General features: G+C 37.5%; 1 protein-coding gene across 6 annotated transcripts in view; it reads right to left on the reverse strand.

The window, feature by feature from the left end:
* Positions 1 to 17,385, reverse strand: part of ENAH (ENAH actin regulator) — an 87,401-nt gene that overhangs the window by 12,717 nt on the left and 57,299 nt on the right. For 2 of the 6 annotated variants that reach the window (XM_048937926.1, XM_048937927.1), the window contains exons 5-10: positions 6,582 to 6,901; positions 4,592 to 5,392; positions 2,598 to 2,905; positions 2,221 to 2,354; positions 1,762 to 1,816; positions 1,427 to 1,475 (exon numbers count right to left, since the gene is read on the reverse strand). In XM_048937926.1, coding sequence (XP_048793883.1) covers positions 1,427 to 1,475; positions 1,762 to 1,816; positions 2,221 to 2,354; positions 2,598 to 2,905; positions 4,592 to 5,392; positions 6,582 to 6,901 — 1,667 coding nt within the window. The remainder of the gene's footprint in view (positions 1 to 1,426; positions 1,476 to 1,761; positions 1,817 to 2,220; positions 2,355 to 2,597; positions 2,906 to 4,591; positions 5,393 to 6,581; positions 6,902 to 17,385) is intronic. The other 4 variants (XM_048937928.1, XM_048937929.1, XM_048937930.1 and 1 more) reach the window with 2 other exon arrangements.

Below are 17,385 nucleotides of genomic sequence, written 5' to 3' on the forward strand. Positions count from 1 at the left end.
ATCTACTTCTTCCTAAAAATTTAGGATACTCATTTCTAAACATCTCACTGCAAGTTTCTGCATTTCATTCCTGTCTATTAACAAAACTTTCTTCAAACATCATTTGTACTATCTTGCCCCATAGTACATTGTTGCAATTATGTTTTTGAATTTTTGATCCTCTTAAACATGTTCAATGATGATGCATGCCACTGTCAGAATACTTTATATCATCAAGAAATGAAGTAGAATCCGTCCTGTGTGATGAAACAGCCAAAGGTCTGGATGCATCTGATACTTCCAAAAAGTTTGGAGGGGCAAACAATGAGTGCCCTGCTGGTCAGGAGGCAACAATCAAAGAAGCCACTTCCACTGTTCCTGATTTCCCCTTTTTGGTCTGTATTATTAGAAACAGTATTTGAAAATCAGTCAATTTTCCCAAGGTTAACATCTCTGCCTCAATAGAGCAAATTCCAAAGATAAGAAAGAAATCAAATTTTCCATCTTTTCTTTTTAAAGTCATTTATTGCCTCACAACCTCACTTCTTTAGAAGACCTGCTGTATCACAATAGTAACAGTTTTCTCATTATTTCTATTAAAGCATACTTAGCTCCTGTCTCTTCCTTTTATCTCAAAGACAGTGATTACCTGGAACTTGTTCACCCTACAACAATGATTTTCAACATTAAGGCTTGCAAAACTCTGAGTGGCTTAATTATCTACTGAAGGAACATACACATGGGCAAGCAATCAACAAGAAGTTGAAGCATACTGAATGTTGGTGTATGGCACATTCCTCCTTCTTTGTATGCACAGTGGGTGGTGGCCAGGGAAGTGAATGTTTAAGAAGGTACTACTGAAGGACAGGAAAAAAAACGCTGCGTTACGAAGACCTGAGTGACATCCAAGTATTTACAGTATTCATTCTGATAATACATATTGACTGACTACAAAACACTTGACCTACAAGTTTTCCTTAAAGACTGCAGCAGAAACATGAACTACACATTTCCTAACTCTGCCGCAGTCATGTATCAGCAGAAGAACTGTGCTTAAAGAACTTCTACACCAGGCTTCTAAATCTAGAATAGACTTACAGGACTGAACCTTTACTGAACTACCTGTAATCAGTAACTGTTACATATGATTGTAAAAGTTTTCATTCAAGTGAGACATAGAAACAAAATAGCAACCCACTGTGTTTTTACATGACTGAAAAGAGCTTGCTTTCACATTCACTGCTGTTTCCACTTAGCAGCCTCACAGGTTAGACACAGGAGGCTGCTATATTAAACACAGTGCTTTCAGTAGATGTCATTCTACAGTAAAATGCCAGTTAGTGGTCATGAGGTAAGTACCACACTCCAAAAGTGCAATGCAGTTGACTGAGATTTATCTTTAAGTTAGTATTAAGAGTCTCAGAGTTCACAAATCCATGCTACTTACCAGGTGTACTTGTTGAAGAAGCCTTAGAGGTTGAAGATTCTGATTCTTCCTGATCAAATAGAAAGAGAAAAGGATGAATAAGGGAAGCAGGAGTGAGTGGCAGAGAGAAAAAAATACTTTTGACTGTTGTGAATTCAGCAAATGAATCTCAACTGTCCAATATTTAAAACAATTTTCATAGATTTAATGGTGCTGCTCAGTAATGTTACATACAAGCACACAATTCACAAAACAGACAATGTATATTAATATGGTAAAATATGGATCATCTTATGTGCATTAGGATCTTTTTCAAATATCAAGTAACGTGAAGTAGATACAATTTCTCAACTCACAGTTTTATCTTCTTTCTGCTCTGGCTCTGTTGATCCCTTTTCAGCAATTCTTCTCCTATAAGCAGAGAAAAAAGTTACCAAGATCATCATGGCTTTAAGATGAAAGGGTATTGTTCACTGTAATTAAAGATATCTAGATACCAAGCTGTTTATAATTTAATATTAATGTTAAACAACTTTCAAAATGTTCTCAGGGACAAAGCCCTCTTGCCAAAGTGATTTTGCAATTCTTTATCCTTTTGAAGTGTGTAGCCCATACTGCTGCACAAAGACTTACAGAGAAGAAAAGTACTCACCTGCACTTGAGTAAAAAGAGCTATTGACAAAACGTTCTCAACTTCACCAAACAACCACATGAGCATGCAGATGTCTGTTTGATCTTTACGCTGGCTGAAAACAGACACCAAAATCCTACCTCTAAGATGACTACACAGCTCCAGCACAGAAACTGTTACTTGCCTCCTGGCCAGCAGGGCACTCATTTCTTCCATTAAGCCACTGCCTCCCAAGGGAAGCGGCCCATTTCCACGGCCACTGTCTGTTTTAGATGAAGCAGAGCCTCCTCCTCCACTTGAACTGGAGGAGTCTTCACCCTTTGCAAAACACAGAATATGTGCAAATGAAGTTATAGCTGACAACGATATAAGCTGAAATAAGCAAAGCATATTAGAAAGAATTCCTTGCATAAGGAATATGAAGTAATGCTTTTTAATAACGAATTAAGCCTATCTATTTTACACTACTATTAATCTGAAACAAAAACTACAGCCAGTTCAGGAACAGTTCAGGAACTTACAAATACAAGTTAGAAAAAGAAACAAAATAATTGCTTTTACCCGTGATACTTTCCTAAGCTTGGCTCCAGCAAGTGCAGCTGCTAGTCCAGTCAGAGGGCGATTTTCTTCAGACACAAATCCAGCTGAAAACCCCGAAGCAGGAAGAGGGGGAGCAGGAGGAGGGAGGGGAACTGTGGGAGCTTGACTGGGAAGCGGAGGAGGTGGTGGTGGTGGTGGAGGCCCTGATGAAGGGAGAGGTGGCGGTGGTGGCGGTGGGCCAGGAGGTGGTGGGGCTGCTACTGAGGCCTGGGCTGGGCCTGGGGGCAACGGGGGCGGGGGAGGAGGTGCAGGTGGTCCTTGGACAACACCTAGTGCCAAAGAGAAAAAAAAAAACAACAGCCTATAGTGAGGATATTGAAGATAATTCATTTGCCATACAGGTTCTTTGTATACGAGAGGTTAATACCAGTATCTTTTTTTTTAATAGGCAAGAAAACACTGCAAGTTTCAGCAGGGGAGACCATTCTTACTAATGCACTGGAATTATTACACAGCACGCTGTAAGAGACAAGACAATTTCAGAGCCATTTAAAAACAATAACCTTCCAGTCAGGTTTTGTGCTGCAACCAAGAACCTTCTGAAGGGAAACAGGCAAAGCTTTTATGGTCAAGTGAAGTAAGAATACAATACCACAGAAGAAACGCATTATTTCTCAAAACAGGGCTGAACAGAAAATGACTTCTCATTTTATCAACATCATTTAACACACCAAGCATGTGAACCCTGGGAAAGTGCAAGTTCCAACACCAGTTTCTAAACCTGCACAAAAGTCTTTCCTCTAAAAAGTACCTCAAAAATCAACTTCAATAATTAAACACAAACACTAATTAGTAAGTTAGAAGACTGACATTTTAAGCTGACGAGGACAAGCTCCTCCATTTTTTATTTATGAGTCCTTTAATCTTTTAAATTCACACTGATATGCAATACAAAATATACTTTGAATAAAGAGTATTCTGATTACTGTTGAACTATTTATATTATAGGAACACTTTCAGAACCAATGATTAAGAAAACAGCCCCACACATTCTTTCTGCTCCCTCACTCAACTACAGAACTGCAGTCTCAAATCAGGAATTGCACATGCAAGACTCCCTGGCTTCCTAATATGCAAACAACTCTTGTGTACATTCAAACACATTTTAAACTCCTTAGCAGTCATTCACCATCCATGTACCTGCTTTCATTCCATAAAACTAAGGCCACTCACCCTACTGCCAACTCAATCACAGAGCAGCTCACAACTTAATGCAAGACAGTGCATCAACGGGATCAATTCTGCATGGTCTGTGTGTGATGAAGCTACTTATTCCCCTGGATACCCTCTATCAAAACCCTCAGCCGATCTGCAGATTTATGTATGTAAGACCTAAATCTGCTAAATTAGTATAAAACAGGATTTAGCTTAACACAGACATTTACTCCATGTAAATCAAATGTATTGGTAGAATGTCTTTTAAGACTGTCATCTGCTAAGCTGTTAGAACACCATAAGAAGACCTTAAGTGTGCACACAGCACATACATCAAAATAGAAGAAAAAGAGAACTGCAGTTGTTACACACTACTTTCTAAAATTTAAGCTACATTACAAGTACCAAAGTGGTTTAAATTATTTCCTACTTAAGGTCATTCACATGTCCAAAAATCACATACACATTCTGCTTCAACTGTCATTAGGAAACTAATGATGCTGCCTATTAATACAACGATCTCAATAACCTGAAAGTGCAAGATTTACTAATTAAGTATTCAACAAGCTCTGTTCTCAACCGATGAGAGCTTAAGAAACCCAAATTTTACTTATGACAGATCACAGTTTGCCGGCTCTTCTCCCTTACCAGTTTCCAAATGGTATTTCATTGTGGTATTAAGATCACTGCAACTTTTGAAGCATTTCATTAATTCTTCAGAGCAGTTAAGGGCTTTGATACAAATTGGTTTGGACTGCAATCCTCATTAGTGAATTAGTAGCAATAACAGAAAGCCTTACCCTGCTGGGTCGTAGGTTCAATCGGCTGAGAGGCTGCCTGCAAGACTGGCTCAGAAGCAGAGGAGTCTCCCAGCACAGAGTTTAGAGAGTTCTCAACAGAGGCAGGGGTAGCTGCAGAGGGAGAAGGGAGAACACTAGGCTTGGATGAGGGAGTCGAGGCATTAGGGGAGTTTGGAGAAGGAGAAGCTTGAGGTCCAGAGAGTGACAGAGGCGGAAAGGAAGGCAGTGGTGGGGGAGGAGGCGGCGGAGGTGGAGTTGGACCTGAGGTAGAAGGTGAAGGAATCGCATAAGTCACATTCTCAGAAAGCCCATTAGGAGCTGTGGGAGATGCGGGCATCTGAGCCACTGGATTAGAAGCCGACACTGGGAGGACTGGTCTCGGACCGGTGGCTTTGCCTGGCGGACTGCTTATCATTACTGGAGGTGATGGGGGAAGCGGGGCAAAACTGGGCGCAGACCAGGCAACTGGCTTTGGGTTTGGAGGTAACGTCGCCGGGGCATTCACTGGAGAAGGGGGCCGAGAACTTTTGTTCAGTGGACGAGGAACCGTAGCGTAATGGGGAAGAACTGGGTGGAAAGCTGAGCCTAAAGATGTAGCAAAACGTGATGCAGAGTGCCTTAGAGGCGGTGTAGGGGGAGTGGAAGTCGGTGGTGCAGAAGTCACTACAGCATACTCCGGTGTGGCCTCTGACATTGGTGCTGAGACTGCTTTTGCATATGATGGAGGAGGTGCTGAAGGAGGCTGGCAACTGGAGTATTCAGGAAGTGGAGTGCTATACGGGGAGTTGTCGAAAGATGGAGCTGGACAGAAGATGGAAAGCAGCAGCAAAGGCAGGATAAAAAAAGGAGAAAGAGAAAAAGGGAGCTAATGAAGCAACAAAACCAGCATTCAAACAAAATGTATAAATGTAGACTACAGTTAGTACCAGAGGATTAGGCACAAGTGAAAATACTGTTAGGAAAGTTTTATATCTCATAAACAGCTTCCTTTAAATTTTACCAACTATTTTTGTGCCAACATTGAATTTACAAGCGTGTTCTAGGATAAGTTTTCTCAAATCCCACCTGTGAGATGGATTAGACACAGGGTTGATTAATCAAGTCTTATAAGCTTTCATCATCTTGTTTTGTTGCAAATTGCAAGCAAGTGTAGTGATCTTAACTTTTTTCTTTTTTAAACAATTCCGCTAATACAAACTCATACCATAGGCAGCATGTAAATATTACCTTTCTCTTCCCTTCAGAACACTCCATCACAAACATCAAAGTAGTTGGAATAAAGCTACCAATAAAATCCCTTTTCTAAAACGGCTAGCTTTTTACATAATATATTGAATTTTACCTTGACCTGATCACTTATGTAAAACTGAGTTAGCTACAGAACAACCAAGAAGTGCTTCACTAACGTTCCATTGTATTACCAATGTAAGAAAGCTTCCAATTGTGGCTTGATGCATTTCCGCAGGCAGTACATTATCTACAAATACATCTCACTGAAATTTACTACAATCATAATGAAGCAAGAATTCATACTTGAAGGCATTTCTCACACTATTAATTCACCTTGCATAGGTACATACCTTACATGAACACACTCAACCTAATCTTTTCTCGTCATATTATGTGATGAGAACACACCTTGTTTAATAGAGCAAACAACAACAAAATACTTAGAAATCTTAACTCATCATACTTTAACCAATGCTGGAGATGCCCAGTATGATTCAAGTTCTTCAAGCAACCAAGAATTAAAGCAATGGAGTGAACAAACAATCTAAATATTTTATTTCAGGGTTAATGGACAATTATGGCAGGCAAGTCAAAGATCTCGGACTTCTTCCCATAAGAAATGAAGCAATTTTAGCAACTGCAAGTCAAGCACTGACTACTCTTGAACAGCTATACTCACTGCCCTTTGTTGTCTCTCACTCCATCACCCAAACACATAAGGAATACGGTACTCAAACACGCTCAGTTTTGAATTTCTTACCAGCATTTGAAATTCTTCTCTCTCTTTCCCACTCCAATTGTTCCCTTTCCAACTGTTCTTGTCGTTCTCTTTCTTGCCTTTCCCGTTCAAGTCGTTCAAGTCTTTCTCGGTCCTGCCTCTCCTTTTCCTGTCTCTCCCTTTCTAGGCGCTCTTGTCGTTCCCTTTCTTGTCGTTCTCTCTCCAGTTGTTCCTGCTCTAGGCGCTCTCTTTCAAGTCTTTCCCTTTCTAGCCTCTCTCTCTCCAGCCTCTCCCGTTCCATTCGTTCACGATCCAGCCTCTCCCGTTCCAGCTCCTTCTGCCTTTGTTGCTCTTGCAACTGTCTACAATCATGAAAAAAAAGGAAAAAGACTGAGCTGCAAAGTGAAAACCAGAAATATCAAATAACTGTTAGAGGAGAAAAAAAAAAAAAAAAAAAAAAAAAAGAGATGAAATAACAGTCTTTGCAACAGTGAGAATAAAACTGCAACATTTGCACCTCCATAGAATTCTGAACTCTGCATGCTATTTTTCAAAGCTAGGTAAAAGGTACGTTCATTGTAAAAAAAAAAACAAACAAACCATATAGCCAATTTCTTGCTAACCAATTTAGCATTCTGAGAGACAGCTTTCAAAAGCTAAGAATAGAAAGTTACTGATGATAATTTACTCGCTGATACAATCTTATGAGCTGAGGATATGGAGTTACATTTGCTCTTTGCATATGGTACTTCATATCTAAAGTAGTGAATAAAAGAATAATTAAATAGCAATTACACAAATCCCCATAAAAAAAAAAAAAACAACTTTCATATAAGCTAGGCAACCAGTACTTATCCAAATTTTACAGATGTGTCAAAGTGCACGCTATGTATCCTTTTCCACTTGCATACTACACATATTTACATTTGAACTATCATCCAGATAAGAACACCTTTCAGGGGGAAACTGGGCAGTGATAAGAAATGTTGGGAGTGGGCACCAGGGAAGCAGTGCAGAGGGTTGGCGTGGATTCCAGCTCCTGAAAGTCCTAGCAAAGGAAAGCACAAGGGTGCAAGATGCAGAGAGGAAGAACAGAAGCAGATACACAGGCAGAGGAAACAGAATTAATTTCCTAAGAGTAGGAAGTTCACAGGCTGTACCAATCTGCATTTTTTTTAATTTTTTGTAAATATTCACATAATGGTTTTTTTTGTGTTTTTTTTTTTTTGCTGTTGCTTTTTTAAGCATAACATGCATGTTTCTAGTCAACTAAAACAAGGGAGCTCAATATTACAAGAAGAACTAGGCATGCCCTTTTCCTCAAAGATGCAACCATTATGTTTCTGTCAGCATATCACTGAAAAACACAGTTATCACACACTACTTTAATTCTCAATTTAAAAAACACCCAAATATCACATTTATAAAGAAAAATACATATATTAAGCACACAGACATTTTCTGCTCTGCTTAAGATGCAAACTGAAGATTTTTCAACAAATATAAAGCACAGCCAGATTTTAACTATGCAGCAAAAAAAAAAAAGACCTAAATTTAGACACCTTAATCTATGGCATATGGTATCTACAGACTGCTACTGGCCAATTCTATTTAGGCAGGTCATTGGTCATTCTACATCACAGGCTTACAGCTTTGTAAAACTAGCATGAAAATGAATGGAACTTTAGCTATTTCACTTCTATTCATGCTTGGAATATACTTGCAGAAATGGAAAGCACAGCCCACATGCTGCTACTATTCAGGTCCATCTTATCTCAGAAGAATGATCCTCCTTAAAAATAATAATATATAAAAAAGCCACTAACACGTTGACAGCTTGTTACAACAAGCAATTAAGTCCCAGGACTTAATTACTCTACAGGAAAAAATTACTCTTTTTTTACTGACCTTGTTACCCAACACCCTGAGAAGCTGCAAAATAGTTCTGCTCCTGCACTCCCATGCAACAAATTGTAATGGCAGTTAGAAAGAAATTAATGCTGCAAGTCACCTTGTTAAATGCTTGATTTTTAACCTCTCACTTCTACCAAAAACGACATTAATTGACTAATGCATTTTTTTGTACCAGTAGAGGGTTGCCTCTGATCAAACATCAAGAGAATACAATGCAGACCACAGAAACGTTCAAATACTATGAAAATATTTTTGGCATAACATTCCTACCTTCCTACCTGCTGTGTTTTGTACAAAACTAGTTCTCCTCAGTACTCTCCTTTCCTCAGATAAATATCATCAGAGAAAAATGGGGTTTTCATCTTGGCTACCTTCAGCTGAGCCATCTTAGGCTCTAATTTCATAAATGACAAGTGGACACATTTTCCTATCTAAAAAAAAGCTATTCAGAACAGGAATCAGCATTTACACATTCTAAAGCAGCTTCACTCATTTTGTTAACTCATTCATTCTAAATTAGCACAGTCTATCTAGGAAGCAACACACACACTGTCAATCCCAAAATGAGAATGCAGATAAGGTACTAAGTCAGACTTGTCATATTATGCAGCTAGAAGGTATCCACAATTGATCACGCTTAGAAACATATCAAGCAACTGCTTAAGATGCTTAAAATTTTTTTTATTTTTTAACAGAAAAATAACCTTGACACAACCTCACATAAGAGCAAGGTGATAAGCCATACCAAGAGCTGCATCATTTTGTATTTCCATAAGTAACCAGGAAAAGAAACAGTGAGGCACCCCAGTCTAAGCTCCTTAATATTAGGGTTCTTAGGATAGCAAGGATGATTGATTGTGAAGAATTACAGATGTATCTTTTAATTCCAAGTGATCAGGAAATAAAACTAGTAAACAGAATAACTGTGACGTAGCTGACACAATGCAGGGGAGGAATCTGCTAAATTCACATAAAATGCTTGGCTATGATTAAAGAGTGAGAATTGTGAAAGAAAGTTCTATGCACACATTCATTTGAGTGTTCTGTTCAAAAACATTAACCATATGCATTCAGTAAAGACTATGCAACAGTACAGAAAATAATCTTATCTTCATAAATCCATGGTTAATCCACATCTGTGCTCCTAATTCAGAAGATGGGAAAACCAGCAGAACTATAAAGGTTCAGAGATGCAACACCATCAAATGTACCAGACAGCTTCCACACAACAAATAACTAAACAAGTACAACTCCACATGTTGGAAAAGACAACTGTAGGTATACAAAACCTTGAGTAACGAGGACACCCTAATACAACACCTAGGAAGAAAGATTCAACAACTAATAATAGCAAAGCTTAACAAGGAAAAAAAAAGAGCACATTTGCACATCAGGGAGATGAGACATGGAACTCCCTATCAGAGCAATTCAAGAAAGAATCCTTAGAATAAAATATATATATATATCCCACATATATATATATATATATATATATTATATATATATATATATATGTATATGTGGAAAGGCACTTCGAATTTGAGACAAAGTACAAGAAGTTGTAGAACCAAAATTGCCCAGAGAAGGATAGAGCAGCAGGGGAAAGTATTCTGGACATTTGACCTGTATGAGTCTTTAAGTCAAATGGACACTTGCTCTGACCCAGTAAGGTGGACTTTGTTATCTTTATTTAAAGCTTTTCTGACTACTTGAGAGGGGTGTGTGCATAATATGTAAGTATGCACACATACACGTACAGAAAGAGACCAACTGTACAAACTGTGCATAAAGTACACCGCCTTCTATACTTCGTGTATTTGTATGCAATTTTAGCTTAAGTGTAAGATACACTTCCAAATTAAATTGTGTTGAGACTGACTTGTTCTCCTAATACATGTGAACACATTCATAAGGCTTACCTGGACTTTTGTCCTCTTCAGAGAGCTATAAATACACACAGTGTTCACATATCAAAACAAAATGTACTGAAGCCTTTGAATGCTTTAACATTTATCTGATGCAAAAAAAATACTTAAGTCAGCAAAGGACACATACCAAACCATACTGGCTGCCTACCAAGATCCAGATAAAAGACAGAAAAGACCCACAAGATAACCGTTTTTATCTACCTACAACCTGAATAAAAGAATTATCATAATTAAACAGCAAGTGATTCAGCATTTAACATTTTTGCATGAGTTTTCATTTTCCATTTACTCAGCAAATCCAGAAAAATTCTGATTTAATTTCTAACTACGCAAATACAAGCCATGAACAAGTCACGAAATTTGCTTACAATTTAGATCTTTTACTCAGAGAGAGCAGCAAAATACCTTGCAAACATTTCCTATGTTATCCAAAATTCTTATTCAGTAATATATGAAACCAACCCCGACAATAATTTAAACTTATTCTCACTATTTATCTATGAAACCTCCCTTCCTTTCAACAGGGTGGAAGGAAGAAAAAAAAAAAAACAACAAAAAACCCACGACTGGATTCCTACAGTGAACCTTCCAGATCTGAAGCCAAAAGTGGCATAGGTCAAAAGAAAAGCATGCAATAATGCAATTCTATTGCTTCAACACACTCAACACAATTAACGACCAAGGATGAGTTTGGTAAACTGAAAAAGAACAGCAACATAACAAGTAGAACAATTTTAAAAGATTAAAAACTAATTTTGCTTATTAAAACTAGGATAAACAATATGTTTGCTTCTGCAGTTTTTTGTTATCACTTGATAATGTAATTTTAAAAATTCTCTAAAGCATTTCTGAGATGTCAAGAATCGGGTAGATCTAAAACACATGTACTTTCTACGTGACTGAGGAATTGTCAACTATGATCATGAACGTTCACTATCTACCAACCAGGACAACTTTTAATGGAGCTCAAGAGGCACTGCCAATGTCCCAGCATGCTATTTCCCTGACAGCAAAATGCTAAAGCAAACTGACTAATTATTTTAAAAATGTGAATTAATGTAATCTAACAGCTGACGTACATTGAACAATTGACGCAGTGCTATAAAATTGGAGAGCACATCACTTACATGCAATGTAGGTACTGTTTTACTGGTTTAGACATGTAGTCAACAAGTAAGAGGTAGTGCTAATAAGCTCAGCTTCTGACGTTAGACAAAATGAGTCAATACCTCCGTACAGAGCAGCCGCTTTCTAAGCGTATTTTAGCAAGTAACAGTACTATATGTAACAGATCATCACACAATGCAACTATTCCAAATGAGTCTCATATAGTACCTCAAGGAAAAAAAAAAGCCAACTAGGTTGTGTTAGCTCTTGTAGATGAATGAGCGAGATCCCCAAGTCCCTTTGTTAAAGGTTTCAATACAATCAAAAGAATTGAAGTCTCAGTCACTTCTTTCAGAGGTGACTATTACCACCACATGGGTTGAAGGAAAAACAACAGCTATATTAAGAAACTTTACCTTTGCTAGTGAAACAATATTCTGTATCAAAACAAATCTAATGTACAGGGACAGACAATTCTTTCATGAAACTTCTCACTTCTTTACTGCCTAAACATTAAATCTCATCCTGTCCAAAAATAAAAAAAGAACGTAACGCCACAAAGAAAACCCTACAGATAACACTCATCACAAAGCAGCTGGCAAAAGAAAACAGATGTCTGCCCTGCCAGGCCACCTTATTTCCTCATGTGGAGGTTTTCCCTGTACATTCACATAAATCTTTAATATTCTAACATCGGGTTATTCTGATCTTGGCTGTGGGATCAAGCCATTAAAATTTTTCCTAAAAAGGTGACAGAACTGCACCAAGACCACCATGCATGTACCTCAATAACAGAATTCACCCACGAACCTGAAGGACTTCTTGTCACGAAGCCAATAACATCAATAACAGGTATTTCCACAAGCAGTACAGACAGAAGAATCTTTATTATCACATCCAAATCCAACAGGCACTGAGCAGATCAACATTCCAAGCTGATCAGAGAATAACTTGAAATATATATATATATATATATTTTTAAACCTCACTGTAGAGAACAAGGAACCAAGACAAAGGCTGGAGAAAAAAGATATATACTGAGGACAGACTGAAGAGATTGCTGCACTAAGTGGTCAGCTGCATGTAGCTAAAGCCTAGTATTTGTTTATGCCATCTTTATGAGCACATCAATTTCATATTCTGTTATTTCTTTGCTGAATAACTTACAAGTCGAAGGAAAGCATCAAGTCACTGAGGAATATGAAGAGGAAAACCAACCCTGTTTTGTCTGCTTAAAGCTGTGACAGTCATAGCAGCCAAAACAAGAATAGGGAAGAACCACTTTAAGAGGAGTGCACTGAACAGTCACCAGAAACATCACTTGATCTACTAAAACCTCAAATTAAACTTCATGGCCATTAAGTTGAAGCACATTTACCAATTTAGGAAGTTGTATTGTCACGATTAGCACTGTGAGAAAAGCCCAGTAGCACTCCAGTCAGGCAGTCTGGGCATGCCCATGTTTTCAGGGCTCTGAGCTCTTGTACTAACTTCTCTAACCTGTCTCAGTATATGGAGCAATACACACAAGACAGCAACATCTGGAGTTTTATTGTAAAATGCTGAAAGCCCAACCATTATCTAAATCCAGCAGTCACTGCCTACCTACCAGAATGCATCACATATGATCCTCAACCTCCTCCACCACTGAGTCACTGCAACAAACAGAGCAGCTGGCTGCAAGCAGGCAACATGAGGCTTAGCTCCAGATGCAGGAGTGACCTCAGCTTTTCAATGATGCCTTTCAGATTTACCAGAGAGCAGCAACTCAGTGTCTGGACATCAGTTTAACTACATACAGTCAATCCAATTTGATCACTGTTGAACGTCTAGAGAAATAAACTGAAACGTGTTTTAATAAGTTGATTATTCAGAAGATTGCTAATTTAATACTCTAATCTTCTTTTGCCTAGGTTCAGAAAGGGAAAAGGTGTGCCTTCCACGGCCCTTAAAATTTGCACAAACTTTCCTGAGTAATAAATCTGAATACCAACATGAAGATTGCTCTTTCATCTTCCATACTGAATACTTATCCATCATTCCATAATTTAACAATTGCCAGAGCTCACTCTCTCATATGAAGATAAAATGAGCTGGAAACACACAGCGGAGATCTGCAATGTTTGACTGTTCAACAAAGGTAGAGATTTATGAAGAGAATTTAAATACATGCTCTACCTTTCCAGTTTCAACACGGGTGGACCACCAGATCTCTAAACAGGTGACTATTCAATTATATTTTTTTTCTGAAGTTTGCAAAGAACATCTGACACTTTAACATCATTTAACACAAAATTATACAGGAATTTTAACTGCATATCTGTGTCATGATTTTGAAACAGTAATCTAGTTTATTTGTCACAGCTATTTCCACTATTTAAGCAGCTTTCCCTTGAAATTGATTGCCACTGAATGCCACAATTCCACTGTCAAATCTGATTTTCCTTTGGACTAACATTAAGATATCCCAAACTAATATTTAATGTACAGGAGGTTTTCCCCTCCCTCTAAAAGTGTCCAAGAACAGGGCATCAGCTACCCTTTATCTCTCATCCCATTCTGATCAAGATCTGCAGTATAATCCATTTCCTGCTTCTCTCCATTGTACTCATGTACCTCAACTCCCATCAGCAACAGGATTGGTTTCTCTGGGAAAACTAAATAGAACATGACTGGTTTCAATCCAATGCAGGAGGAACTGCTGTTTCTCACACTTCCTTAGCAGACCTGCCGTCCACATTAACTAGGAACTTCCCTTTTGGTATCTGTCAAACGTTTTACACTAAAGAACACTGCATCAATTGCCTGCTGTCTTTCACAAAAGAAAACACAATTTGGCCATAGTTTACTCAGCTGTTTTATCTGGTTAATTATTCTTTCCTTAGATGCAGCTTTAAGGCTTTTCACATTACCAAAGTCAAACTAATCAGCTTTCATTTCCTTGATCAAAAGAGATTTAAGGTCTAACAACAAGCTTTTATGTAATAAGCTTTTCAAAACATATCAGATGGAAAACAAAGTTTTTCATCAGTCAAAAACTGGTAACTAGCCACCACAATGAAGACGTGAAGGCAACTACAAACCAAAGGATTATTACATACAGAATCTCCAGTAGAGAAAGGGGTCTGTTAATGAACTTTGGTGGGGCCTCATAGTTCTCTTTAACTTGGTCTTTTAAACCTATTACATAGACAAACAGAACACTTGAACATACCTGGCAGAAACCAGATTGAAAGAAGTATTCTATGCACAACAGATTTTAATAGAAAATAAGAATCTCAAATAGCAGAAAAGCCTACTTTCATTGGCAAATGCCTGAATGGTATTTCCATGAGTATGACTGGAACAGAACTAGTTTCATAAAATGGAATCACAGAAATGAAAGTTTTGGAAAAGATGTGGACTATTTTCTTACTCTGATTCATAATTTGCATTAAACAGAGAAATAAAACCCATAGAACTGAAGATTTTGTGGAAATAGTAAGATTTCAAAGAGACATTTTTCAAGAATCGTAACTAACGTACTTGCAGAACCATCCTTCAAGCAACATACATATTCAATTGCAGCAATTAAGGCAGTAATTTTGCCAATGTAGTTACAGGATTGCTTAATAGAAGAGAGCTTTCCTCAGTCTGCTGAATATGTTAGTGTTGTCTGACATCCATAGCTATTCACAGCTGTAACCAGCCTGCACCCCACTACCTCTACATAAAATCAGTTATGTCTCTGTAAACAGACTTGACAGACCTAACAAAAAATTTTACTGTGAGTGGAAAGAAACTGTGAATGGAAATAAAACGAGGCACAAAAAAAAAAAAAAAAGTGTCATTACCATACCAGAACTCTTTGTTTTCCATAAAATTTGAGGGCAAAAAAAATTAAGTCTTTAGGATGTGATAAACAATGCTGATGGGCATTCGTTTTTGACTCATTTTCCTCTCTTCCTACTGTGCAACAGTGAAGTTGTTACGATCCAAATTACCTCAGGATGACCCAGGAAACTGCCTCAACAAGCTCAACCTGAGAACTAAGCTATATTGCTACAATTTCATCTCCCTGGAACCCTTAGCATATGCACTGAAAAAGAAAAAAAACACAGAAATACAAAAAAACTACACTTATCCTTTCACTCCATCTAAATTATGACTTTGCAATGTAAACTTCATGTGGACTTTGTAAGACACATAGCAGTATTCCACTGAACATTTACAAACCTAAACCAGGAAGATAACTATTACATTTAATCCACACACCTACCTCAATTGTAACTGTTTGCTCAGTTAAATCTAATCAGTTCATAAGCCTTTAAAGAAATTTTACTTTCCCAAAATAAGTTGTCAGATAAATAAACTTCAAAGGCAAAAGAGAACTGGAAACAATACGTGCAGCTACTAACCAGGGAAAGGTCACAGATTAGGTAAAAAAAAAAAAAAAAAAAAAAAAAAAACCAACAGTAGAAATCAGGCTATAAGCACAGAAAGCCATGGGCAAACTTTCCTTTCTTTACATTTTAACTACTAGATTTCTACTTGATTGCAGGATGTGGGTGCTTGTTTTCCTTCAGCATTTCTGTACCTGTTTTTAAAATAGTTGAGGAATTATATTCAAAATCATGAATTTACCAAAAAAAAATGTAGACCCTTATAAGGTGCTCATAAATTAAGATCAAAGCTTGAGAAAAAATATATTTAATCTGTAAAATACAATCTGTTCATTTAAGCCTTTTGAAAAATGATAAGAACTGCTACCTTTGTCAGCCTCTGAACTTGGCCACTGATGGCCAAGAAGCCTCCCAAAAGATGTTACGAATACTGCACCTTGTCAATACTACTTTCTAGCAGTCACACAACCACGTTCTCTTTAATAGCATCAAGGCAAACCCAGATACAAACAAAAGCTGTAAGCAAGCTTTAAGTATTGAACACCTACAAAAAAAAAAAAACCCTACTACTATTCTGCTATTGAGTTTTGAGAACTTCTAATAGTTTTGATTACTTACGACAAAAGTCGGTCAACTTTTGGTCCATTACGTCCCTGAAAGATAACAGGTGGCTTGTATACCTTCATTATTCCTTACAAACTATACACTTCCTCTGTTTCTGATGCTCTTGGTCTCTTTATTTATGAAGCAGCGATGATTTTGAAGTTATTTATAAACATTAACTCAATAAATTCCTCAGTGTCGTGCCAGATACCAACTCAGTGAATCATATTCCTGACAATATATTTATCATGGCTAGAAGAGAACGTAAATTTATACTCAGGGGTGGCACACAGAGGCATGTCATGAACTCATCTTGTATTTTAAAATGTTAAGTAACTCTGAAGTTATGAGCAAATACCTATGTCGACTGAGGTTGCTCATTACCAAATAACCAGTGAAATTTGCATACACTGCCTAGCACTCTGACAAAATGAAAAATAACTCTTAGGACAAAAGAAAGCCTTCACTTCTGAGGATCAAACAGAATCTTAAGTGTTTTAAAGCTTATCATTGTTATATTTAAATAACTGCAAGTTAAGGAAGGTTAAAAGTTATCCTCAAATACTCCCTGTTTTGTTTTAATAGGAAAGCACATACCTGTGCTAAGGTTTCTTTTAAGAAAATGACAATTTAAAAACTTACTGGGTGAAATTATTTAATTGACCACTCGACCTATAACATTGGTATTACAAAAACCTCAGTGTTTTACACTGCATATGTGGTCCTAGTGGCTTTATAGACTGTTGTTCAATGCATATGAACTGATGCAAACATTTATTTAACACGCTCTGAAAAGTAAAATTACTATTTTAGTGCTTTTATTCAAAACATAAGACATCTAAAGGATTTCTAAAACAGCAATCTTTGAAAAATATAGGACACTTCTGTTGACAAAGATTTAATTAAATTCTT

Source organism: Lagopus muta, chromosome 2, assembly GCF_023343835.1.
Source record: "Lagopus muta isolate bLagMut1 chromosome 2, bLagMut1 primary, whole genome shotgun sequence".
Taxonomy (NCBI): domain Eukaryota; kingdom Metazoa; phylum Chordata; class Aves; order Galliformes; family Phasianidae; genus Lagopus; species Lagopus muta.